At 36.6% G+C, this 26484-nt stretch overlaps 1 protein-coding gene and 1 long non-coding RNA gene across 3 annotated transcripts; one reads left to right on the forward strand and one right to left on the reverse strand.

Annotated features, from left to right (window-relative positions):
* Nucleotides 1-8649: 8649 nt before the first annotated feature.
* LOC311071215 lies at nucleotides 8650-13084 on the reverse strand. Its single transcript, XR_014603793.1, has 4 exons — nucleotides 12598-13084; nucleotides 11539-11613; nucleotides 11289-11438; nucleotides 8650-9620 (listed from the first exon to the last, which is right to left on the reverse strand). It is a non-coding gene; the product is annotated as an uncharacterized lncRNA (long non-coding RNA).
* A 1587-nt stretch (nucleotides 13085-14671) lies between these two features.
* On the forward strand, nucleotides 14672-26484 carry rbpms2a (RNA binding protein, mRNA processing factor 2a). Of its 2 annotated transcripts, none has more exons than XM_084094895.1 (8): nucleotides 14672-15260; nucleotides 18442-18519; nucleotides 18635-18673; nucleotides 19994-20056; nucleotides 20571-20721; nucleotides 20957-21120; nucleotides 25321-25394; nucleotides 25471-26484. In XM_084094895.1, exons 1-7 carry the CDS (start codon nucleotides 15207-15209, stop codon nucleotides 25384-25386), a joined length of 615 nt encoding a protein of 204 aa, XP_083951021.1. In that variant the 5' UTR covers nucleotides 14672-15206; the 3' UTR covers nucleotides 25387-25394; nucleotides 25471-26484. The 2 variants fall into 2 exon arrangements, with proteins under 2 accessions (XP_083951021.1, XP_083951022.1); XM_084094896.1 differs by having other exon boundaries at nucleotides 14757-15260; nucleotides 20957-21105.

Genomic DNA, 26484 nt, shown 5'->3' on the forward strand with positions numbered 1-26484 from the left:
GAACTGTAAGATTTGACTGTGTGGAAGGAAAGGCAGTGAGACGGAAGACGGTCCCTCTTGAGGGCTGCTAAAAGCCTGCTGTCGTAAAGCCTTTCTACCGCCACACCCCACCAGAGCAACGATCGCAGAATCCCGCACAGATGACATTGACAGAATTTCGTATATAAATGCAGTTTAGCTTTAGGAAGACCAGTACTATTGTTACTGTCATGAAATTCTATGCTGGTTTGGTTCTGGTGAACGTCACTGTTGAAGCTTGTGGAGCAAGTAACTAGCTTAAACAGAAACATTTCATTGGTCAAGCCAGGTTTAAGATAATGTTGGCACACTGGCTAGACCAGCGCCAAACAAGTACAAACCATTTTGGACCAGCATAAAAATTCAAGCTAATTGAGTTACTATAGCTAAACTGTTAGAGCAACAAACAACTAGCAATGCAAAGGCCATGGTTTCGATTCCCAGAGAATGCATATGCTTCATTTGTTGCTTGACAGGGTTTCTACAGTTGTGTCATGACAACTTTTGGAGAGATTGGCATGCCAATGGATATGGCAATGTTGATGTATTTGGACTTGGGGGAATAGATCTGCTGCGCTGCTGCTGCAGACACATGAAATATACATGAATATACTGTACATACATGAAATGACCCCCGTAGCAGATCTATACAGGTGGAGCTGGGGAAGGTGGAGGGTTTCTGAAAGCGCGCTGCAGACTGATAACAGCAACACTACCGGTATTTGAATGTTTAGCTGCAGCTCATTGGCCGCTGATGCATCAGCAACCAATCAGCTGCGTTATGTAGATGATGATGCGATCACTTCCAAATGGGTTAAGGACCTATCAGCCTGCGCCATCTAGAGTTTCATTCCAGATCTTGGTATTTATAAAAAGCAGAGGAAAATCTGGGAATTTTAATAATATAGACCTAGAAAAGTGAATCAAATGTTTGGCTAAATAATTTCATGAGATATTCAAATTATTTAGTTTCATTGTCAAATAATTTTTCAAATATCCTTATCGTGAAAAACAAACGAACAAGAGTCGTGCAAATGCATTGGTCAAAATGTGTGAGAACCAGGGTAGTGCAAAATTCAGAATTGGCTCCATTTCAATTCGCAAGTTGGTGTTTGAATTGTATTGGCCACTTGTCAAAGGAAATTTGGAATGACAGGAAGAGGAATTTCACTGAATTCAAAGGTATTCAACAGAGGTGATGCATTCTGGGAAATTAAGAAAAAAACCCAAATTAAGTTCAGTTTTAAAATGGGTGATTTAAAATGCATTCTCAATTCAGTTCTGAATAGTGCACAACCCTGCTGGGAACCTTCCTTGAACTTACTGTTAGTTTGGGAATTGTACATGCTGGTCTTTTCAGCAGGGACATCCATCAAAGTTTGGACCGGACTGAAAGTCCATGTCTGTGAACTTGCGCTGCTATATCAGGTGGACCCTTCAGGGGGCCAGTGTCGCTCCGGCCCCTAGTCAACAATACGACTGACAGCCAGGCCTTTTACGGAAATGGAAAACCCCCAGAAATGATCAGTAACACACACACACACACACACACACACACACACAAATGGACATTCAGGCCTCGGCGTGTAACAATAGCTGGGACTGATATTTCTCTCCGTTCTTCATGCTTTGATATACATGAGCGCCTTTCCTCCCTAAAAGGACGGAGAGGATCTACAGAAACAGACCTTTAAAATCCTCAAGACTTTTAAGCTTCTTGACCACACAGGTTTACAAGACCCAGATCTTCCATCCCGATAACACTGGATCACGTAGTAAACTTCTTACTTCCATCTTTTTTTTTTTTTGTCCTTTTAAGTCTGGGTTTTCTTCTCTTTATATTAGTTTATATTAGTTTTGTCTCTCGCCCTCCGTCAGCGTGTTTTATCAGCTGTCAAAGGGCTGGAGTGCTCAACTGCTGATTTGTTGGAAAATAAACACTGACAGTTTAATTTATCTCAGCTGCTCTGGACTCCATAAAAGGCCTTGGTCTTCTGAAAGTCTTTTGTTTACATTTGAGCTCTTGGATGTTTGATATAAAAATACTCTTTCTCATCTTAAACAATGGGAAAATGAAGCCAATGGGTGTCGTAGATAATATTTAAGCTTTGCTAATCAGCAAATCTGTGCTTTTTTTCTCACATATCACATATTTGGGTGAGGAATCACTCAGCGGACTGGTTTATTTAGTTGATGTGTGTCAACAGCTATGAACTTCTGTGTCTAGTTGTGCTGAAAGAGATATTTATGAGTGTTTTGGGAGGAAATGAGGAGAGAGATCTCATTTATGTTCCAGTTAAGCATCAAGATGTTTCTGCCAATATCATAAAAATAGAAACAAATAAGCCAAGTGTTGAGATACAGCATATGGATATAGACATATACGTATACAATTCACATGATGGACGTACATTATACATACATTGCTGGCATCTAAAGGAGACACATGTCCTGTACAGCAATGAGAATGGAGAGCAAAAGGAGACTCACATGTGTCTCCTCTAGAGCCAAGATACCAAAATCTGCAATCAAAAGTCAAATATTTGTCAAATATTATGAGCTCAAATATTTCTCATCAAATACTAATAAGACTGAGCTATGCCATCCGCATTATTTTTATCACTCTGTACTATATATCAACAATTGTCTCATTTCATTTATATATTTATATGTATTTATTATATTTAATATTTTAAATACTAATGCTGTAGTATAATAATATTAGTATCATAATGTAAATATTTGTAATGTATAATATAAAATTATATAAAAACTATTAAATTATATATTCTATATACTTATTATATGTATAATATAGCCTATACTTATTAGCATGCATATTACTAGGATATAGGCTGTTTATTAGTACTAATAATGCACATATCAATGCCTTATTCTGCATGACCTTATTCTACATCCCATAATCCTACCTAAACCTAATAACTACTTTACTAACTATTAATAAGCAGTAATTAAGAGTTTATTAAAGCAAAAGTCATAGTTATTAGTTAGTTAATATAGTGAGAATTGGACACTAATCATATATATATATACACACACACACACTATATCATTATTGTTCTATATAAATATTAAGTACTAATAAAAGTCATATTTAATATTATAATATAAATAATATACAAATCTGAGATTTACTTTCTTATTCCTGCTGTTCTCAGAAACATCTGAGAGGTCATACCTACAGTAAATTACATATTGACTTGCATTAAGTAAATATGTTATTATTATTTATTATTATGAATCTATTTTATATTTTATATTTAATCTCATTGCTGTCTAGAAAAACAATAGAACTGACTTCGCTATAACTAGTTCCTGTTGTCCATGAGGCTCTCTCGCTCTCTCTCTCCCTCTCTCCCTCTCGCTCTCTCTCCCTCTCTCTCTCTCTCTCTCTCTCTCTCTCTCTCTCTCTCTCTCTCTCTCTCTCCTCTCTCAGGGAGACTCTTCACTGGAGCGGTCTCCCAGCAGCTCTTGGCAGCAGACGCTCAATGCAGAGAGCAAACAGGGAATTCACCTTAAAAGGAGCCAATCTTGAGTCTCTATAAACCCGAGAGAGCTGAGAGTGTATATACAACGCCATGAAACAGTTTACAGTCACTCCAGCACTTCTTAAATAGTTATTTACGTCTGTTTTTCTTGTGTGTGTGTGTGTGTGTGTGTGTGAGAGAGAGGGAGAGAAACTCTACATTTGCATGGCTTCACTTTAAGATACCTCTGTGTGTGTTTATTGTCTTTTATAATCTATTGTCTTTTTTACTGTCCGATGCACATCTTACACAACAAAACACTCAATGTTGGGCCACCAGACAAGCATGTGATGAATAAAACTTTGAACTTTGAGAGTTACAGAAAATGGCTTACTGAGTGTTCACGAATGACAGTGGTCTGGTTTCATTGGTTGAAGTTGTTCTCTGAGCATCACGGGAGACCAAAGCCCCTCAGATAAACACCTGAAAATCACAGGATTATTATGTGATTACACTTGAAAGTCAAACAGTGTCAAACATTTTAATCTAACCTAATCTAGTTTCTTGTCTTGTGCCCAAAAACCCTATAAAAGCATCAAGCCAGACCAGCCTGAGCAGGTAAGGCCAGAAAACCAGATTAGGCTACATATAACAAAATATAACAATAACAAAATAATATATATTTTTTTAAATGACAAAAACAACCTGCAAATGCAAATATTGTTTAATATTTTGTGTTGCCCCAATTAAAATAACCACAATGACGTTATCCTCTTGATTTAATTTCCAGAAAGACAAGGTGAATCATCCTGATAAATTTGGAAATGTGGTTTATACCAGGAACAAATTTATGGCTTCTGAATCTCGACACCGTCTTCAGACAGACACGAAACAGCAATAAGAGCTTTTGAATATTTTACACGCAGCTCTGCGGTGCGTCAAACACAGCTGACAGCACCGAGAGATACAGCGCTTTGATAGATATTAAGTTTTCATATTATGAGTTTTGTGACCACATTTAGCGGGAACTAAAAACGGAAAAGTTTTTCACGTACAGATGACAACACTTTCAAAACGATCCCGTTCACACTGATCCGCAAAATGACCAAAAAAACCGCTGTATTATTATTTAAATGCTGCCAGGCCAGTAGATGGCGATGCCAATTTGTAAAGAAACACATGCGCCTATAGACTGAACACGTGATACTCATGTGCATGACATCACCTTTTTTGTAGTTTACACAGAGACGATAATGCTACCGTTTTCAAAAGTTTGCATTTTCAGGCCCACAAAAAGTTTTCCATTTTAACTTGAAAACGGTGTCGTGTAAACGGCCTCTTAAAGGATTATTTGCTCAAATTTGCCCAATAAACTTTTTCTGTTTGTTTTCAAGAACTGAAGGACAAGCTGATTTCATATATATAGCCTATATATATATATATATATATATATATATAATAGCTTTTGTTTTTATACTTTTAGTCATTTTTGTGCATTTTATTAGTTATTTTTTTATTTTAAATATTGATTCTTGGGTTTATTTATTTATTTATATTTCCATTTTAGTTTAGTTTAGTTTTAGCTTGATTTATTTCCAATTAATAATTTTAGTGCTTCATCTTAAACTTGTTTCAGTTTATTGTCAAATCAATATGTCTATAAGTTTCATTCAGTTTAAGTTTTTCAACTAATATTTGCATTTTATTTTATTTCAGCTTGTATGTGTTTTTAATAGTTTTAGTTAACAATAATAACCCTGTACCAAACTGGCATTTTTAGCAGATTTATTGTATGTTTCATAATGCGTTTTCATCACCAATAAATCCCCACCCGTACACTGAAAAAAAGAAACAATATTCACTCAGAAATATAGTGAATTTCACAAACAATTACAAAGAAATAGCAAAGTAACACATTAAATTAAACGTGAAATGTAGAAAAAGTATTTTCTTGTAAAAAATTCTCAGATAATTTTTGTTTTATTTATAACATCAAAAATAAGTTTTACAGTGTATAACACGGATGTCCAGCCAGTTTCCCCGCATTAATGCTATAATCCTGCGACCGTGTAAATCTCAGACCCCGAGCGAGAACATCTCGCCTGCCTGTGTCAAACAAACGTGTCAGATTTGCTGCTCTCCTCGTGCAGTGGAGATCTGCACACTGTCATTTTGATCATAACAGAGGAACAGAGCTATACACAAACACGATTTACGGCGGAGAACACGAGTCCACGCTCTTTTCCTTTCGCTCATACGCTGTTCCTTAAGAAAACCAGAATCCCTGTTTGTTTATGAACTTTTACATCTTCTGAATTTTATTTCTGACCCCCTGCGTGACCCCTGCGGTTCCTCTAAACACTTAAGTGGGGTGTGAGTGCTCTCATTTAGGTCCTCTTGCTGTTATCTCCGCGGCGATGAAGAATGTTAGGGGTTGTTATTTATACCGCTCGTGTCTGATAGCGAGGTGGCGGTGGCAGACGTGTTTATCTCTCGATTAGGAAGGGGGCAGGGTGGTCCCCCGCTGGGACTCTACAGGGTAACAGAAACGCCCTCTGCTAATTAGAGTGTTTATCTGATATCTCGATTAACCGAGATAGACATTTGCAGACTGATCTGAGGAGAGATTCAACTTAAACACGAACCACACAACTGTTGCTGTTTGGATTTAAAGAGGCAAATGCTTAAGAGTCAATGATTGGATCATTATTGCAGTGATTATTATGTTTCTAGCATGTTATATGTTTGGCAACAGTTCTTCTAACCCTGATTGATGGAGTGTGTAGCTTTTCATCTCATAAACAGCCATGTAGGGAGACACAACATGAATATATTCCAGGATGACAATGTCAATATTCATCAGGCTCAGATTGTGAAAGAATGGTTGTGAGGATCATGAAGAATCATTTTCACACATGAATCGTCTCCTCTGAGTCAAGATCTTAAACTCACTGAAAGTCTTTGGGATGTGCTGGAGGAGACTTTACAGAGCGCTGGACTCTTGCATTGGCAATACAAGATCTTGACCAAAAATGTATGCACCCTTTGATGGAAATAACATCACAATGTTTATTTATATTATATATCATGGCCAGGCGGTGTATTTAAAATGTTCTGTCTCATGGGTATTTACAGAAGTAAATACTTTAATATTTACAGACAAAATGCTGTTTTAGAGGAAGTTGTTGTTCGAGTTGTTTTATATATATTTTTGTGCAAAGCAGCGCAGTTACAATACATGAAGGAGGAGGGCATTAATAAAATATACAAATGACAACATTTTTATTTGATTTATCTAATTTTATAGCATTCTTTAGCCTGTTAACTGTCAATAGCTATGTTTCCATTCACCTTTTTTGAATATTCTCTTTATACATTTTTTTCTACATTGGCACACACACAAAAAACAAAATCACTTTGCGAATACAGTGTGCAGAAATATTCTTATATGTAAACAATTAATATTTTAACACAAGTAATGATATAGGGAAGAAAGAAAGAAGAAAAAAGGGGGGGGGGTAGTAGTGGCGTTAAGGTTCAATTATTGCTGTCTTACTAAAATAATTAATAAAGGGTTTCCATACTGCATAAAAATGATCAGTCTCATTTTTTAAGGAAAATCTAATCTTTTCGAGTTGAAGGTGGTGCATAACCATTCACTTATTCTTAATGCGCGTTTTGGGATATCGCAACAACAACAAAAAACACACTGGATGGAAACGCCAAGCTGTGCATAAATTATAAAAAATAAGAGACCTTTTCATACATAAAAACCTCTCCCTGAAATCCTAAAACATGAGTGTGCATTTATGAGTCATGTTAATCAGTGGCTCAAAACCCTGTTAGCAATGCTCATGAATAGTTAGAACTTGCTAAACTTAACAATGGAAAAATAAAGCAATAAGTAAATACTTTTACAACCAAAACTGTCTGGACTGTGCAATTTCTTAAATGCATGTAAATATTCTGTAGATGGAGGAGGGATTGTACATAAATAGGCCTATACACTACAGCTATAATACTACAACAATTTCCAATACAGTAAAATCATATCAGAATATCAGTAAACTGCTGATACTGTGGCATCTTTTCCTCATTAAATATGAACTAGGAAGTTCAGAGATTGCTTTAGTTAAGCAGTAAGCAGGTAAATGATTGTTAAGGCCTCAGGTTTCTGGTCTCAGAGTAATTGTGTTCCAGTCAGGAAACCAGTCATTCCTGCACACACAGTCTGCATTAACACACACACTTCAACGGCTTAGGCGGAAACTGACTTCAGCTCTGCTTGTGTACATAGAAGACTAGTTGAATCACAGACTAAAACACACACTGTCTCTGACCAATGAATCACGGCATCTGTAGATCAGTTATTACAGATCAAACTGCGAAAACACATCTATCATTCAGAGAAACACATCATATGACCGTAAACTAGTATGGCCAATAATGGTAAAATAACAATGAATATATTAAATAATAATGTAATACATATAATCTAATTAATTAAAAATATATACTTTAAAATACATATTAAATTATACTAATAGTAGATTAATATTATTATAAATTAGCATGCACCATTACATAATTATTGATGTAATATTTATTTAATTTAACATCTAATCTCTTATTCTTCAAATTATTAAAACCGTACGTTAATTATTATGATATTTATAGAAGTACATAAATAAAGTTAATACTGTAGTGTTTAAATAAAGGTAATATAATATTCACAGACAAACTGCTACAGTATATTATCAGAGGAAATGATTTTACATCTATTTGATAAACGAAGGAGCTTTGATAAAATATAAAAATGAAAAAAGCTTTGTGAAAAATGAAATGTAACCAGATTAATTTTCTGTTTTTGTTTGTCTGCTTTAACAACACAAGCGTCTGGTAAATGCTTTAACGGGATGATAAATGTTTCACACTCGAGTGCATTTACCATAAAACACGCGCGGAAAATCAAGAGTGTCACGAGACCGAGCCAAACACGTCACGGGACAGCCGTGAGATCTCGCAGGCCTCAGAGGATATTTACAGAAAAGGCAATGTGGAATATTTAATCAGAAACTAAATTTGTGTAACTGTATATCCAGTATCAATGTCACATGTACACTGTTAGACAGTTCTTGTAATTTTACAGGAAATTCCTGGCTAATAGTTGCCGTAAATTTACTGTAAACAGTATACAGGACTGTTATTGTAATACTTAATACAACATCCCTACTGTAATTAATTACAATAATCATGTAAATTTACTGGTATTTGCCAGGAATTTCCTGTAATTTCACAGGATAGAATACTGTAAATATTACAGCAAAATGTTATATTTACGGCAACTCAGTAGCCAGGAATTTCCTGTAATTTCACAGGACAAATCAATATACTGTAAAACATTACAAGTATAAATATTACAAGTAAAAAGCTGTCATTTTCCGTATTGGCCAATTAAAAACACAACAATGGTATATTTTCTTTTTTTTTAATTAACAAACTGTGCAAAAATACATATTACAAAAGTATCCACTTTATCACACATAAAACAAAATTTTACTTTTAAAGAGATACTCCACTTTTTTTGGAAATAGGCTCATTTTACAACTCCCCCAGAGTTAAACAGTTGAGTTTTACCGTTTTCGAATCCATTCAGCCGATCTCCGGGTCTTTAGAAGAATGTCAGAGTTTTTGGTCCCATTGACTTCCATAGTATATATTTTTTCCTACTATGGAAGTCAATGGGACCAAAAACTGTCTGGTTAATGACATTCTTCTAAAGACCCGGAGATCGGCTGAATGGATTCGAAAACGGTAAAACTCAACTGTTTAACTCTGGGGGAGTTGTAAAATGAGCCTATTTCCAAAAAAAGTGGAGTATCCCTTTAATGAAGAAGCTCACTTCCAGACATCCAGGCAGCCAATCATCAGGGGGAACATGATGATATGGAACAAAGGTGTCCAGCCAGACTTGAACTGCATAGGGGAAGTTGTTCATGTTACTATCCCATCAACTCAAAGTCCAGTTTTCTTAGGAGGGTGCAAACAGGTGCGTTGAGCCTGTGTCTCTTCTCGGCTTTACTGCCCGTCTGGGAGTGGATTCCACAAAAAGCTCTGAAAACCGAGAGAGAGGAAAAAAGTTAAAGTTTTCATATCTGTTAAATAATGACAAATACTGTATAAAAAACATAAGTAACCTACTTGCTCATAAAATAAAATGACTTTGATGTATTTATTTAACATTAACAACTTTAACCATACAATTTAATTTAATGAATTAATGAAAGTTGTAATGTTAAATTGTTGTCCGTCAGTCTCTTCTGTTTACACAAATTATGTCCTGCAGGGGAAAACCAACTCTACTATAGAACAGACACTTAACAGCAATAGCTGGGTCTCCATCCAACTTTTTAATGCACATTTTAACCATTTGAAAAAGAAATCCTGACTGGAAACGGTTAAAATTCACATAAAATATTCTAATGTGAACAAAAACTTCTATGTGGATTGACAAATTTGCATTTTTTGCAATTATATCAGGTGTTTCAAGTTGCCCTGTCAACCTTACGTTTTGATCCCACAGCTGTTCACGATTCCTAGGTGCGTGACCATTTATAATTCGCATAACAGAGTTGATTGAAATGCTCTCCAATTAGAGGGTTTTTTTGCCAAATTTTTACGAATGCGTTTAAAAGTTATGTTTTAATTGGATGGAAACCTATCTATTGACATCATTGCATAGAATATATCATAGAACCTAACAATACTGGTAATAAGGTAATAATTCATGGGACGTTACATATGAGAATGATGGATTCACTTTACAGTAAGAATTATCATGAATTCATGTATAAATTCATGCATGAATTATGCATTCATATCTCATGAATCATCAGGAACTAACACGAGTTCAACGTTTTTCATTCATGACTTCATGAGTGAACAACACCTTAATTAAAACATTAACTAAGATGGGTAAATCATCATGAATTATGATTTATTACGCATGATCATGATGTTTTCTTTGTTCACAGTTATACCACTGTTCATCAGTGTTTCTAAGGACCAGTCACCACTTTAGTTGAGGGGCCACACACATGAAGTCATTGATAGATAATGCTTAGTTAATGATGACTACTGTATTTGAATGTCAACAGTTCATGTCTTCTTCAAAGCCTGCAGGTGATGATGATGATGATGATGATGTTTATTTCAAACCTGCATTCTAATTTTCTCACAATCAACATAACAGGCAACATAGCAGACAAATTATACAAGTGCATGGTTTGAAAAGGAGGTGGACGAAGCAAACGCTTGTGGTAGTTGGACAGACCCCAAAATAGACCAATCACAGCTCAGAGCACACAGATTCTGTTGACATTCAAATACAGTAGTCATCATTAACTAAGCATCATCTATCAATGACTTCATGTGTGTGGCCCCTCAACTAAAGTGGTGACTGGTCCTTAGAAACACTGATGAACAATGTGCTAATGGTCGCATGTGAACAAAGAAAAGCATCACGATCATGCGTAATAAATCATAATTCATGATGATGTACTCATCTTAGTTAATTTTTTTATTAAGGTGTTGTTCACTCATGAAGTCATGAATGAAAAACGTTGAACTTGTGTTATTTCCTGATGATTCATGAGATATTAATGCATGAATGAATGCGTAATTCATGCATGAATTTATACATGAATTCATGATAATTAATGTACCCATACTGTAAAGTGTTACCTCATTTTCTTTATTAGTGTGTAAACAGTTTAAACATACCTTTGTATAAAGTCCCTGAGGCGTCTTTAGGATACTGCATGTTGAACACATAGTAAGCAGCGAAGGTTTCAGCCACTCCATTCAAAAGACTGTTTTGGTTCCCATCACAACTGTTCCTTCTATGAACACTTGTTGCGATTAGTGTCTCTCCTGAAATGCATTAACACAATATGATAATAAAAGGTGAGTAAATCATGGGGTAATTTTCATTTAAAAGTGAACTACTCTATAAAATAAGGGAAGAATTTACCTTGCACAATTAAGCAAGGTGTGCTGGATAGGTCTCTCTCTCTCTGGATATCAGCAGCTGTGGCAGAGGGCTAGGCTAGGGAATAAAAAACGTAAACATTACCAAATGTATTACCAATTACACAAATGCCAAATTAAAAATCTATTATTATTTTAGTCCATATAGTCTGCCAGGCAGCCACATGTAATTTGAGACAAACAAAATGGTTAACTTAATTTTAATACTACTGATAATTTGCTGCCTTTTCTGAAGACAAAGAGAGCATTGAAAGCTTTTTAACAGAACCCAGGCTCCGGAAAAAAATATATTTTATGACGATGCTGGTTGGATTTAGTTCCGCACGCGCAGTTTATTTTAGATACAGACAGTTACATGACTGCTCTTCCAACCTGGTTTGCCAAGCACAAAGTAATGTTATAACATATGAGCATACCAGATGCTATATTCAGCTTATCTCACAGTTATAGCTGACTCACATAATTAAAGATACCAGCATTGTCGTTTAATTAAAGCCCATATTTCAACTAAAATGTGCTTGTGTTTATTCAGTGGCCGTAAAATCTAACGTTACAAACTTCGTTTAACGTATGCTAGTGTGCAAACCACGGCTTCAAGACCCCCGATTACAAGACAGCAAAGCCCTAATAATGTTACGACAGCCTGTCCAGTAGCACGTGTAATCAATGCAATAATAACCTGAGCTAACTGATCGGGCTAACGTTAATGCTTAACAGTCTGGGCTAACGTTATTTGAGCTATCGTCATTGTGGTGGTTTTCCATTAACGTTAGGCTACGTTACAAGCTCAGCTCTACTCGATTCTACTCACCATGTTTGTTTTTCCATTGAAAATAGTGCCGTGTATCTGCATGTGGTAACGTTACTATTTTCTTTATGGATTGAGTAACTTAAAGAAGACGCCGCTTCACCGCAGTCAGTTCAGGTTTATAACGTCGTTACCCGGGAGTGAGCGGGGCGAGTTGAGCTAACGTTATATCTAACATTACTCTAGCTAATGTTACTGAAATATACCAAGCGAAAAATTGTGAATATCTCGTACCTTGTAGCTGCATGTGGTAACTTTTTTCCGTATGGGTTGAGTAAGAAGACGCCACTTCACCGCGGTCAGTTCATGGTGTTGTTTTACCGGGAGTGAGCGAGTCGAGTCGGGGCGAACGTCACAGAAGCTAATGTCACTGAAATATACCAAACGAAACAATCACCACTCATATGACCGGTATTAATATATCCATAGACTTATAAAAATAGATGGCATGTTAACGTTTCATACCTGAGATGTGTTCCTTCCAAAAGTGTTTGATTCTGGTGCCGTTGGCCGCCGCGGTACCGCGCAATTTCAAAATTCAAATCGCAGCAATCCCACAATGCTATGCGGTGGCTGTAAAATAATGCTTCTACAGTGTAGTTACAACAAAATTACAGGACTGTCCATAAATTTCCCATCATGCATTTGTATTTACAATAAAAACATGAATACAATATGTTGTTGTAAATTTTATTGTAAAAATTACATCAATTGCTAACAGTGTAGACAGAACAAATTCAGTTCATTTTGGTAACATGGGCCAAAGACCCAATAGATTAGCCAGTTAAAATGAGTGTGAAGTTGATTCTGTCTCACTTTATATTCAAGGAAACCGTGGCACACACACACACACACACACACACACACACACACAGACACACACACACACACACACACACACACACAGACACACACACACTACTGTATAAGCATTCAAATTAAAACCTACAAAAACTCTCATGACCCTACAGTAAAAGACATAACAATTAGAAACATATTCAATAATGGAGGACAGAAAGAAGTAAAGAAAGAGGAAGGCTTGCATACAGGGCTGTCGTCGATGCTGTCCCGGCCCAGGGATGAGGGGCGCCCACCAGGTCCTGGATTTTAGCAATGGCCCTGGTTAGATGTAAAGATGTAAGATGGTAATGTATAGATATACTATAACATCAGAGAAATAGAGTGAACAATTGATATAAAGGCAGGGTCAGACACGATGGCATGGACTGGTTGATAGAAGCCGTGTTTAACAGCGTTATTATTGTTAACTAAAACTATATATATATATATATATATATATATATAACATTTTTATACAAAAATGTTTTATATATATATATATATATATATATATAAACATTTTTGTTACTAAATAAACGTTAACTCAAATAAAATAAAATATTTTTAAAAATTCAACTTATTTTATTTTAGCTGGTTGTCAAGGTAACATTTCTCATTTTCATTTAATTTACCTTGAAGCACAGTGTAACTACATTTAAATAAACTAAATCTAATAAATAAAAATTTATAAAAACTATATAGATATATTTAAAAATGTATAATAAAAATGACAAAAGCACACAATAAAATTACTTAAACTTTAACTCAAATTAAAGTGAAAAAAAAAATAAAAAAATAAAATCTAATTCAAAATTTTAAAAATACTAATAGTAAAATAATAATAATAAATAATAATAGCATAGTCAATGATACTAAAATAACACTGGGTAGAAGTGAATTATTATCCATAAATATATATATATTTTAAAATGACTAAATTTCTGTCGTCATATTTATCTTAAATATTGATATATTATATTGATAAATTAATTAAATATATAGCCTATATATTCATGAAATTATTGAAATAAAATTGTTATTATTTGAAGAATAAGAGATTATATATTACATTATATAAAGATGACAACCTATAGACCTCACTTGAATTATTTTAGATCATTAGGCATGATGTTCTGAAACCAGAGGCCTTTCCTTTGGAGGCGCTGTCATGCAAAAATATATATAAAAAAAACATACTTTTCCATTGACGGCTATTTAAAAGTAGCCACATTCTGATTTTACCAGCACTTTTGGAACCTTAAAAGCATGAAATTGACCACTTAGCTTTTAGTCGCAAGTAAAGGGTTGTGTTTTTCTGGAACCATCAGCCAAAAAAAAAAAAATCTCTAATTTTCCTGCGGCTCCAGAGTGTGTAGTCACGTGACACATACGCCTCAAGTGATTGGCTCAAAACAGTCTGGCTGCAGAACTCAACGCTGATGAGCAAAGATGGCAGATTGGCGTACTTGGGGGTCAAATGGTTCTCTAGTTATTATAGACCTCCTTGGTTTCGGAAACAGCCATCATGTAGGCAGGGTTAGAGATCCAGAGGCAGGCATGGATGTAAAGGAGGGGTTAGATATGTTGATGATGGTGGTGGTGGTAAAGTGGGCCGGGCCTCGCGCAGCTGAGTCCCATCTGAAGCACGGGTGCGCGCATTTAACATGATTGATCCGCTAATAGGACAGAGGAGCAGACGCACAACTTCAGCTTTAAATCTACCAACGGTTCCTCTTTTCTCCTTTCTTTCCACTTCAACTCAAACGAGCTTGATGTGAGCGAGGGGGGAACAAAACTCCAAAAATCACCTCCTTTCCCTTCTGTCACCCTCACAGAGCACCTCTCACCTTTACTTTCGGATTGTGGCTTTAACTCACGGCTTCACTGGGCACAAACGACACGAGATTCTCTTCTGCAACTTTAACGCACACCAGGGACAAAATCACCGACAGGGAAAACTGATTTTTTATTTTTCTGGCACAAAGAAGCGTTAAAGTTACACAATGAGTCTGAAGTCAGATTCAGAGACGAACACCAGTGTTTCATTAGAAGAGGAGGTAAGAGAAATAAACTCTTTTAGTAAACATAAACTTCATTTGGTGGAGTTCAAGCTTCTGCCGGCGGATGACTGTGGTGGAAACTCTTTTGGCGTTTGACATGTTTTAAAACTCGCTTTAAAGGCGTTTCAGAGGCATGTTTGTTGCGGTTTGAGGAGGAACGTTTGCTGAGGAAAAGCTTGAGAGGGAGTTTGAGAGGAATGTGGAGTCTGTTGATGATTAATCTTAAAGTTGGCATTGAAATATGAGACTCACCTGATGAGACGCACACACTCTTGTGTGACTGTGGATAAAGTTTAATGGCAGATTTAACAAGCAGATACTCCAGTGTGTGTGTGTGTTCTTGAAGTTTTTCTGTCCTTTTTTTCTCCCGTCATTCTCAAACACGCGCAAACAGTGACGTATATTGAACGTGGGTTTAAAAGACGCAATGTATCTCTTTAGATTTTTTTTTTTTCACTTTTAGTGGTTTTAATGTAATTTAATCTAATTAAATTATGCTTTTGCAGTGTAGTATTGTCAGTTATAGGTCAACTTTTTTTTTTTGACAAACGGATTAATTTGCATAAAGTGAAAATGAGACCCAACAAGACATATTCTTCTGTCCATTTGAGTTCTTGAGATAGGAATTACAAATATATTATAGTATATTATGGTATAGAACTGTAACTTCTGTCCTTTTTCTGTTTGTTTCCAGTCTGTCTGTTTCCAGTCTGTCATCTCTGACTTCCGATGGAGGCATTATTTATATTTACTTGAGACACTACAAGACTTCCATTTATTTAATAATAATAATTCGCTTTTTTTTTTTTTTTGCAGCTTGTCTTTAATTTGGCCTTTACATTAAATTAGATTTAAGTAATGTACCAGTAAATTGAGTGAAATAAACACCTCAGTCTGAATGAAAGTCTTACATATTCTGTATAGAATCTTATTTTAATAGTGACATTCTAAGCTAGTTTCTCCACTGAGTGTTTGGGTCTGCTCTAGATGTCACCTCTGACCTCTTGTAAAGGCATTTCCTGCAGTTCAGTGTATTTTACTTACACAAGACCTTACAAAGCGGTTTGCAAACACTCCCTGTCAGGAAATATCAGACTAGAGCTGTTTTTTTGTTTTTAATTAATGTTCTAGTGAGAAGTTTGTGAGGATGGTTGTGTAAATGTTCCTGTAGTTTAAGCTGGACTCTGATTCAGGGTTTGGGGTGGGAGTCGTGTCCTGTCATTGTTACTGGGCAGCACTGGGTCAGTGCGTTTGGTGTGGCGCATTCAGATTGTTCATTGTGTTCAAGCCTGAACCTGCAATAATTAGGACAGGGGTTTCCTCCCTCTGTGCTTCGACCCAGTCGCTCACGTCCCCCATGTTTGCCCTTTGTTTCTGTCCTGTTTTTCTGACCGCCAACAAAATCAACGGTTTATTTTACTTAAGTGGCACATTGTCCCTTATTTGTGGAGTGTGTTTATTCCTTTTTGATTAAATTCCTGTTGTTTATTTCCCCTCTCAGCTGTTGGCAGTGTTTGAGCACTGATGCTCATGTTTCAGGAACATTGAGGATAGTCAAAGTTTACGCTGAGGGTTCTCCGAGACCGTTCTCGCCTCCAGCCGTTCCACCACTCGCTCCTCTGAGCCGGCCAGGAAATGATGGCTTTCAGTGGATGATGTATTGGTGGAAAAGTGTAGAGGAATCTGAACGATGGACATGTGTCCAGTTATACACTCCGATGCTTTGCTGTTTTAGCACTTTAATGTTCTGACACTGTTTTTAGGTTTCATTGGTGGTACCATGGTGCTCAATTGGTACCATATATTCTTGTACCATGGCATTTATATGATACCATGTTACTATCATACTACATGTCCATAATATCATGGTATTATCATGGTGCTTGTCCAAAAAAAACACTTTTTTTTCTTTTTTTCTTGTAGTTAGTGCAGGATAAAAAGGTGACTCTTTCTTCCTAAACATGTCTGGGTCATTATAAATATAATAAATGTAAACATTTAACTTAACGTTTTGATTAATGGTCATTAAATAGACATTACACTTTTTTGACTTCATGATTTTAAATTTTATTTAGCTATTTTTCTGCACTGAGAGTGATAGAAATGACAGAACTTTTATTATATTATTGCTTTTATAGGACAAATTACTGACGATTTACACTGAGAATAATAAGACTTGCAAAACACAGGGGTATTATTATTAATAATTGTATTGTTGCTTTTATATTATATTGAATCGAATCTGTTTTGAAAATGATAGGAATTACAAAATGCAGAGGAAAACGGTCAATTGGAAACTGACACCTTTGTGGGGGAATTGTGTTAATGTCACAATGAAGGAAAATAATAATAATTTTGTTTTGGTCCTGGACATGTTTTTGTGAGACTGAGCCAAAAACCAGTGTCTTTCAGATTGAGTGTTCACCTCTGAAGCGTTTGGAGAATGTGATGGGTCAGCCTGAACCAAAGTTCTCTCTCTCTCCCCTCTTTTCCGTAAAAGGTCATAGCACACTGTGTCCTTCATCCAATCGTTCTCTTCTGCTCTCTAGATCTGTATAAAGTTGCTACATCTGTTTTTAAATGATCGTTGCTTTTTGGGTAACTCGAGAATCTGTGATACTTGGTTTTAATTTGTTGGATGAAACGTGTTCTAGGAATTGAGGTCGAGTTTCTCTTAGCCATGTTCATTCTTCAATTAACGTTTTTTTTTTCTTTTCTGTATTTGATTGCCCTTTTGCTCTCTCTCTTTGTTCACTGTAATATTTGATCCATCCTGTTAATTTGCCGAGTTAAATTAGATTTTCTACCTTCCACTCACATTGGAGCAATAATGCTGTCCGTGGCCTGCAGAAGTCTCTGCATCCATGCTTAGGGTCACACACACTTGATCACCACGCACACACTTCTGCTCACTAAACTAACACAATCTCATGATTTTGATCTGAACACATTTAGTGTCCAATAGCAAACTCTGCAGACAAACGGGGAGACTCTGACACAATAGGAAGGGAGAGAGACATTCAAAGGTAGTTCTAAACAATTCCTATTTTTATTCCTTTTCAGGTGCACATTTCTAAGACCATACGTTGTACGGCACTCATAGCTCAGAGGTCATGGCCTTCTGTGTATCTGTCTGTCATTTGTGTGCTGATGTCATTTAGGCATTTCCCTGTTCTAGGTACGAACGCTCTTTGTCAGCGGGCTGCCTGTCGACATCAAACCACGTGAGCTTTACCTGCTGTTCAGACCCTTCAAGGTAAGACGCGTCAGCCTGACGGGGGAAAGCTGGAGGTTTCGTTAGTCCTCTTTATTTGACTGATTTTCATTTGAGTTGTCAGATTAATTCTGAATTTGTCCTTTTTATCAAACAGGGATATGAAGGATCTCTCATAAAACTGACCTCAAAACAGGTAAAAAGTTTAAACTATTTCCCATCCAATGATGTGTAAATTTAATGAGCATAAATGTAAACCAAAAAAATTATCAATTTAAATTGATATTTACATAAGTTAATAAGTGTATTAATAAAATTTAGGGTACATTTCACATCAGCAAAAACATGCTTTCTCAAAACTATTGGTTTCACTTTATATACTTTACTAGTTGCAGAGTTTAATCATTAAACGCTATTTTGATATTACCAAAAAATTAAGAGAATTTTATTTTTTGCAAGATTATCAAGAAAAACTCCAGTCCATGTGGATGTAAACTATACTAAGATGCAGTCTAGATATTTAATGTGCAAAAAATATGACTGGTTGATGGGTAACATGGTTGACAATTTCATAATTTCAATGGCAGGCCTTGTCTGGCCAACCAAATGTTATTTTCTTGATCGGGTTAACCTCACATTTTATTTATTTGACAATCATAGATATTGCAAACCATAATGTACCCAACGTAGTTGACGGGCAGCTTAAATAGTACTTGACAATGTCATTGGAGATGAAATATAGAACAAATTAGGAGGATATTTACCATAATGTTCAAAATATCTGCTGCAGAAGAATGACATTACATGATGCTGGTCACGTGGTTTTTGGATTAACCAAACACCAAATGTTTAACATAGTTAACAGAATTTTTGCGGATATTAATAAAGTGAAAAATTTTCTTATTTGAAAGAATTAAATTTAAACAATCTATTTCTAAGGTATTTAGATTTGTAAAAATGTAATATAGATAGTCTTGAGTAACACTTTTTTTATTTATTTTTTTATATACATTATTTTGAACTCGAGACTACTTTAAAAAGCGGACATTGCAAAAAACTATAAGGGACATAAAGGCAATTTCAAGCAAACTGGAAAAACAGGGTATGTAAAATATTGGTGTGAGAAAGTATGCGTTCTTAATGGATAAAATATTTCTGAAGAAAATTTAGGATAAAAAATATAATCATCAATGGACATGAAATGTACCCCAAATGTATATATTAGTTTGTAAGTGTAGTTTAGGAGAGAACGCTTAATTCTCATAAAATATTGGTCCTAAAATTTGGTTTAAGTTTTTAATTGTATTTTAATATATTCAAATTATTATTTTTTTTATTTCAATCTTAATACAAATCATATTTTTAAACCATTTTCCCTTTGATTTTTGGGGTGAAATACAGTATGACTGTACATTTTAAGGAGATATGTTTTCCTACTTCATGTGTTGATTGGAAAATCTAATTTTGTCTCTCTACCTCTGTCTGTCCGTCTGACGCGTTTCTTTCCATTGTCTAGCCTGTGGGGTTTGTCACGTTTGACAGCCGGTCTGGGGCCGAAGCGGCCAAGAATGCCTTGAACGTAAGTAATCACTGGTCCGTCAGTAAGCTGAAGCGATGGCAACTTTTAATTATTTATAAGACCCTGTGCTTTATGTCCTCCAAACTTCGCTTTTAAAAGTCTGACTCAGATGCTGCTCCTCTCTACGGGGGGGAAGTTTCTCTTGCGTACACATGTTGGTCCCTAAGAAAAGTTCCATGACGTCACGTGTTTCTGGCTGGATGTGGATTGCTCTGGGAATCAGTGCACTTGTGCTGCAGAGGGAAACCTGATGTTCTGTTATACCAGGGGTGTCCAAACACTGTCCTGTGGAGTTTAGCTCTGACTTGCCTCAACACACCTGCCTTAAATATTCTTGTATGCCTAGTAAGACCTTCATTAGCTGGTTCAGGTGGGTTTAATTGGGGTTGTAGCTGAACTCTGCAGGACAGTGGCCCTCCAGGAGCCGGATTGGACTCCCCTGTTTTGTGCATTTGTGTGAAAACTATTTGAGTAATTAGACCGTATTCGGTCAACACTTCTAATCTGTTCTCAGGGCATCCGCTTTGACCCAGAGAGTCCTCAGACACTTCGTCTGGAGTTTGCAAAAGCCAACACAAAGATGGCGAAGAGTAAACTGATGGCAACGCCAAACCCGTCCAACCTGCACCCTGCTCTTGGTGCACATTTCATCGCTCGAGACCCGTGTGAGTAAACTACGGCGCTTACAGAACATGCCGTTGATTCGCCATCATTGTCTCTGATTCAGATGAATTGGAAATGTCACTTTTGATCAATTTAATGTGTCCTTGTTGCATTAATTTATTCAAAGGTTTTTGAATGGTAGTGTGTATTTTGGGTGCTGTAACGGGTCTCTTGAAGTGCTTCCGCTCCCTGGCGTCTGGTTCTGTATGTGATGCTCAGATGTGTGTGATTCTGTAGATGACCTGACGGGGGCAGCACTGATCCCTGCGTCTCCTGAGGCGTGGGCTCCGTATCCTCTCTACACCACTGAACTGGCCCCAGGCCTGCCTCACGCCGCCTTCACCTACCCCGCCGCCGCTGCTGCCGCCGCCGCCCTGCACGCCCAGGTGAGGGACCAGCCGGTGTGTTCCCCTTTTCTCTATCACTGTGTCTCTCTGCTTTCGGGGGGGGTTTCTGTCCAATCTGACATTGCCAACACTTCTTGAAAATGACTTCCATTAGTTTGTAGCAAATCATTGCGCTTTTGTACTTTGAAAACACAAACGGGGATTCAGTTTCAAAGTGACGTGTTTTTGTTTTTTGTATTTCAAGTTCTCACAATTTGTTGATCCCAATACTTGTGTAAAGGATTGTGGGTAAAGGCCAAGTTTTAAGGGTGTACAAATTAATATTTTGCGAATCGGAATCTCGGAATCGGAATCTCGGAATCGGAATCTCGGAATCGGAATCTCGGAATCGGAATCTCGGAATCGGAATCTCGGAATCGGAATCTCGGAATCGGAATCTCGGAATCGGAATCTCGGAATCGGAATCTCGGAATCGGAATGCATTCATGTGTTCGAACAGCTGCAAAAGATCGTCTACTCTCCATCTACTGACCTGATGTGTAAACATTATGGGAAGCTCGCTAGCCAGACGGGATTTAAACTGTCGGCTAAAGACCAAGTTTGGTTTGAAGATGAAGAAAAAAAAAAACGTACCAAGCACAATAAGTTGCACAAGTTTATTTCATCCATTTGATCGAAAGATCTGAAAACAAATTTACCGCCCATAGACCCTCCCCTCGAAGAAATCAGGACAGAAGTGGTCGAAAGTGGACAAAAGAGATGGTTTAAAACACCAGGTGTAAACGGGAATGTCTCCCTCGTCTACTTTTGATCTGATCGACCAAAAATATCTTTATAGCAGGTGTAAACAGGGCCTTAAACTTATATATTTTGGTTTTAGCATATTTACTTGATCACTTGTTTGCATCCTTCCTGTAAAGGATTCTGGGTAAAGCCCAATGTTTAAGGGTGTACAATTCATGTCTTGCATACTACTGTACTTTTACTTACTTTGACATTATTGTGAATCTTTTATTCTTTTCTTTCTTTTGTTGTTGTAAATGATTTTTTCTGACTCAATTGAACAAAAGACATCCATGCATTGCATTGTGGGAGCCCCTATTCCACACCGTAAGCCGTGTACAGTATACTGCACATTGTTAAATGGATTTCATCCAGCAATGCGTACTGTATACTACAGCAATAGTAAGAGTAGCATGCGCTTCAAAACGTTCAAATGTTCAGTCTAACCGAACCAAGCTTACCTTTCCCATAATGCCCCTGACTCACGCTCTGATGGAAACTGACCCTGGGTCACATGACGCAGCAAAACCAGAGGTGGTGTCAGGGGTCCACTCTGAACATGACAAGTCTGATTACCCAGAATCCCTCAGAACAGCATTCCTTGGCCTGTTAGCGTTGCTAAGAGATGACATCAGAGAAAAGCTGTTTTTAATTGCATCTCAGGTTGGATTATGACTTGGTCGCTGAGTGAATCTGGGCCCAGAGAGGTGCCGATTAAAGTTTAGCCAAAAAACAATGTGCAACCACTTTTATGATCCATTAAAAGCAGCACATGTGAAATTCTCCCACAATCACATTGCCTTTCAACTGCTCTTGTAGTCATACGGTTTACACTGGTAAAAATGAGTAAGAAAACGTTTGATGCTCCTCAGGCATTCTCACGGTTTATTGTAAATCTTGCATTGCATTGTTCGTGTGCATGTTTAATGTAATGTGACTGTTTTTGAAGACTCAGATCAAGTTTATTGATTGGATGGCTAGACTTTGTGGTTGTCATGGCAACAACCCAGTGAAAGCTAAAGGTCATGGATGAAGAGGCTTTACTTGAAGTCTCTTGAGCCGTACTGTATTTTAACAGGTTCCTTAAAGCGTAAATTGAGCTTGTTTTGTAAGTTTTTAATTGTCTGTTTAGTTTAAGATCCGATCCCAACCAAATGTTTTACAGTGGTGTTTGGCTAAGGCTGTGGGCGCAGTGTGTTTTGTCAGGATCTCAAAGGGGTTGTAAAAGGTTTCATCCTCTTGGTGAGAAAGAGAGCGAATGTGCTAATGGATCCACACGCTAACACATTCTCTGCCCGATGTCACTCTGAGGGCCTTCAGAGAGTTGAGGTTTCCATTGGTGGATGGCTGGTTAGATGGTGGTTAGCTAATCAGTTTGTTGGTTATTTAGTTAAACTAAAAATAACAAAATAAAAATGTTGATTGGTGGTTGTCTGTCTTTTTTTTTTTCTTTTTTCCTGTTCATTTCATTTTTGTTGTAATTTGAGCTATTTTTGGTTTAAAAATAACCAATTTTTTTTTGGGGGGGGGGGGGGGGGGGTCTTATTTTTTTACTTGGGTTTTATTTTCAGCTTTTTTTAAAAATTTTTTATCAATTACCATATATTGGTGTTTATTTTATTTTGGCCATATTTATTTTATTTTTTTGTCATTTTGATATGCTATATGGGTTGGCGGGGTGACTTATTTTTTATTAAATGACTCAAAATAATCAAATAAAAATATTTTATATAGTGCCTTTTTTAAATTTAGATTGTTATATAAAATTGTGCAAAAGTTACATTAGCATAGCTTTTTTTTTATTCGTTAATGGTGGTTAATTTACATTAGCTTCAAATAATGTACTTTATGGTATAAACCCAAGTTTTCAATAATTTTACATGAATATCAATATAAATTTGTGTGCAGAAGTTCCATCATAAATGGGAAGTCGCTCCTATCGTAGAATGACTTGATGATTTCATGCTTCGTCCAGCGTTATTCAGCTCAAGGAAAATAGAAATGGAATTCCTTTGGCATGTTTGCGTGTAGTCGGGATGACGCAACCATAAGTCTGCAGTTAAACTGCTGGAAGAAAGGAACGCTTGGCTTTCTCTTTCCTCCAGACCTTTCCAACACACACACCTGCCGGAGTGAGATTACAGCTGTGACGCCTGCGCTCTCGTCAAACCGCCGGACGCCTCGTAAAGATTGTGGGAAGTCCAGAATAAGTCAACGAAGGGCTGGAACGGACGTGCCAGGGTGATTGTTGTCTTCTCTTGCCCTTGGCTGGGGAAATGGGTGTTTTGGCGTGGTTTGGGAAGGCAGGACGGGAAAGGAGTTAATGTCATCTTGCTGAAAGATGTTTATAGATGGACTGATAAGAGTTTCCTGCTCAGGTCGTGCTTGCATCAGTTCATTAGCACCGCTAAAATAGCTTGACTATGAAGGTTGTTGTAGAAATAGCTTTTTCTGGGGTTTTTGCCCTCTACAGTTGCCCTCTCCATTGTTTAATGTAATTAATAATAATAATAAAATGGCTCTTGGCAGCAACTTTGGTTCATCTAGAAGGTTTTTATATGGTTCTTTTGGAGATTTTAAAGTGTTGTGGTTGATAAAGCCGCCTTTTGGAAACTTCCCACTTCTGAAGTGATTTACAGGAGTCGCATTCAAGTGCTTTGTTGTAAAGAACAGGAATCATGGAGGATACCAGGTTTTTTTTTTTTTTTTTTTTTTTTTGAGAATCAAAAATTTAAAGAGATTTAATATTGAATAAAAATGTAGGATCCCATTCATTGACAATATTCGGAGACATTCGAGCATTTGTGGTCTGTCTACTGGAAACTTATAGACTTTTGACTCGGTTCACACTGTCAATCAATATTAATTAAAGAATGATTAATAAAAGAAAAGCGTTAAACATGCATTTTAAATGATAATGGTAAATGCATCAAAATGAGAAACACATCAGCATAATGATTTCTCAAAATATGATTACATTTGATTAAATGATATTTAAGATCTAAATGATAAAACCTAAGCAAATGATGAACTATATATAATTTTTTCTTTCTGATTCATCAAATGAAGTTATTTTAAATGTTTAAAGTGTACATTATATTAGCATGTTATACACCATTATATGCACATACAGTTTAGATTCAATGGTAATTTTATTCTGTAATGGACCACAAATTGAGGCTTTTTTCCTACACTGAAAAAAATGATTTGTTGAATTTAATAAAATTTATGGTAAGTGGTTGCACACAATTGATTTTAGCTACATTTAAACAAATGCATTAAGTTGAACTAAAATTAAGTTCAACTTGATGCATTTGTTTAAATGTAGCTAAAATCAATTGTGTGCAACCACTTACCATAAAAAAAAAAAAAAAATGTAATTCAACGAATCATTTTTTTTCAGTGTATAATAAAAGAAACATCTGCAATGTATCAAAGATCTCACAGTAATCTTGTTCCTCTTGGCTGTAGATGCGCTGGTACCCGTCTCCCTCTGAAAGTTCTCAACCGGGGTGGAAGTCACGCCAGTTCTGTTAAAAAAATCCGTGAGTATCCGTCACGTCACCTCATGTGGTCACATGTCTCTGACCGTAAGCTAATGCTCTGTCCTTGTCTCCACAGACGCAGTTCCCTAACAGACGTTTAGTTATTTCTCCCTCCTGTTTGAATGAAGGACAACTGGGCTCAGCGTTTAATTTAATCAGGTTTATTTAATGGACAATCTAAGCGTGAAGGATTATTTTCCTGGATGGAAGTCTTCTCTAAAGCACTCTGAGGGCTGTGACGAACCTCACGGTACTGTCTTCATTTCAAAAGCTGATCTTGACGAGCCAATCACACGCAGGCGTTCAACACGTCTAGCTGCTCCTGTAGATGGGTGTTTTTTTTGTTTTTTTTGTTTTGTTGGGGGTGGGGGGGGGGGGTGTATCGTCATTCTGCATGCGATAAAACAAGTTTTAGAATGCAAACCTTTGCGTCTGTTCGTTTGCGCTCGTGTTTCCAAGTCCCAGCTTAACCCTTAAAGTTTTCAGCCTCTTGTTCTTGCATTTTTGTGAAAGGTGGAGACTTGATTTTTGATTTTTGCAATCCGGTCTCTGTGTACTTTTGTTTCCTCTTTTAAAGAACTGATGACATATGCACTGGGTGTTTGTTTCTGTTTGTGATCCTGACGTGAACCGAGCGGATTCGTTCGAGTGCTCGTCTCCCTCTCTGCATCTTCCTCTGCCCTGAATTCACCAAACCTCTGCTATCTGTGTCTGCTTGGAGAATATTTGAACAAAAAAAAGAAAAGAAATGTACAAGTATTTTTGTACACTAGTGTAATGAATATTTATGCATTATTTTTGTTTCGTGCAATTAAATAAGTATATATGTATGAGCAGTTTAGTGTTCCCTTGTTATTTTTTTGGTGTTTTCGTTGGTTGTTAATTCTGTCTATAACCTGTTTGAAGTAAGTGCAATTGATTTCTTTTTTTGCTCTGTGTTACATACTGAAGTTTCCTGTGGCAGTACTGCGAGTTTAAACGGACTGCCGACATGAGATTGCTGTATTATAATATAAAAAAATATAAAAAATGCTGATTTTTTTTCTTTATTTCAGAATGTGAAACTGGAGAATAAAAGGAAATCTGAGAA

Source organism: Abramis brama (assembly GCF_963993115.1).
Source record: "Abramis brama genome assembly, chromosome: 20".
NCBI classification, from domain to species: Eukaryota; Metazoa; Chordata; class Actinopteri; order Cypriniformes; family Leuciscidae; genus Abramis; species Abramis brama.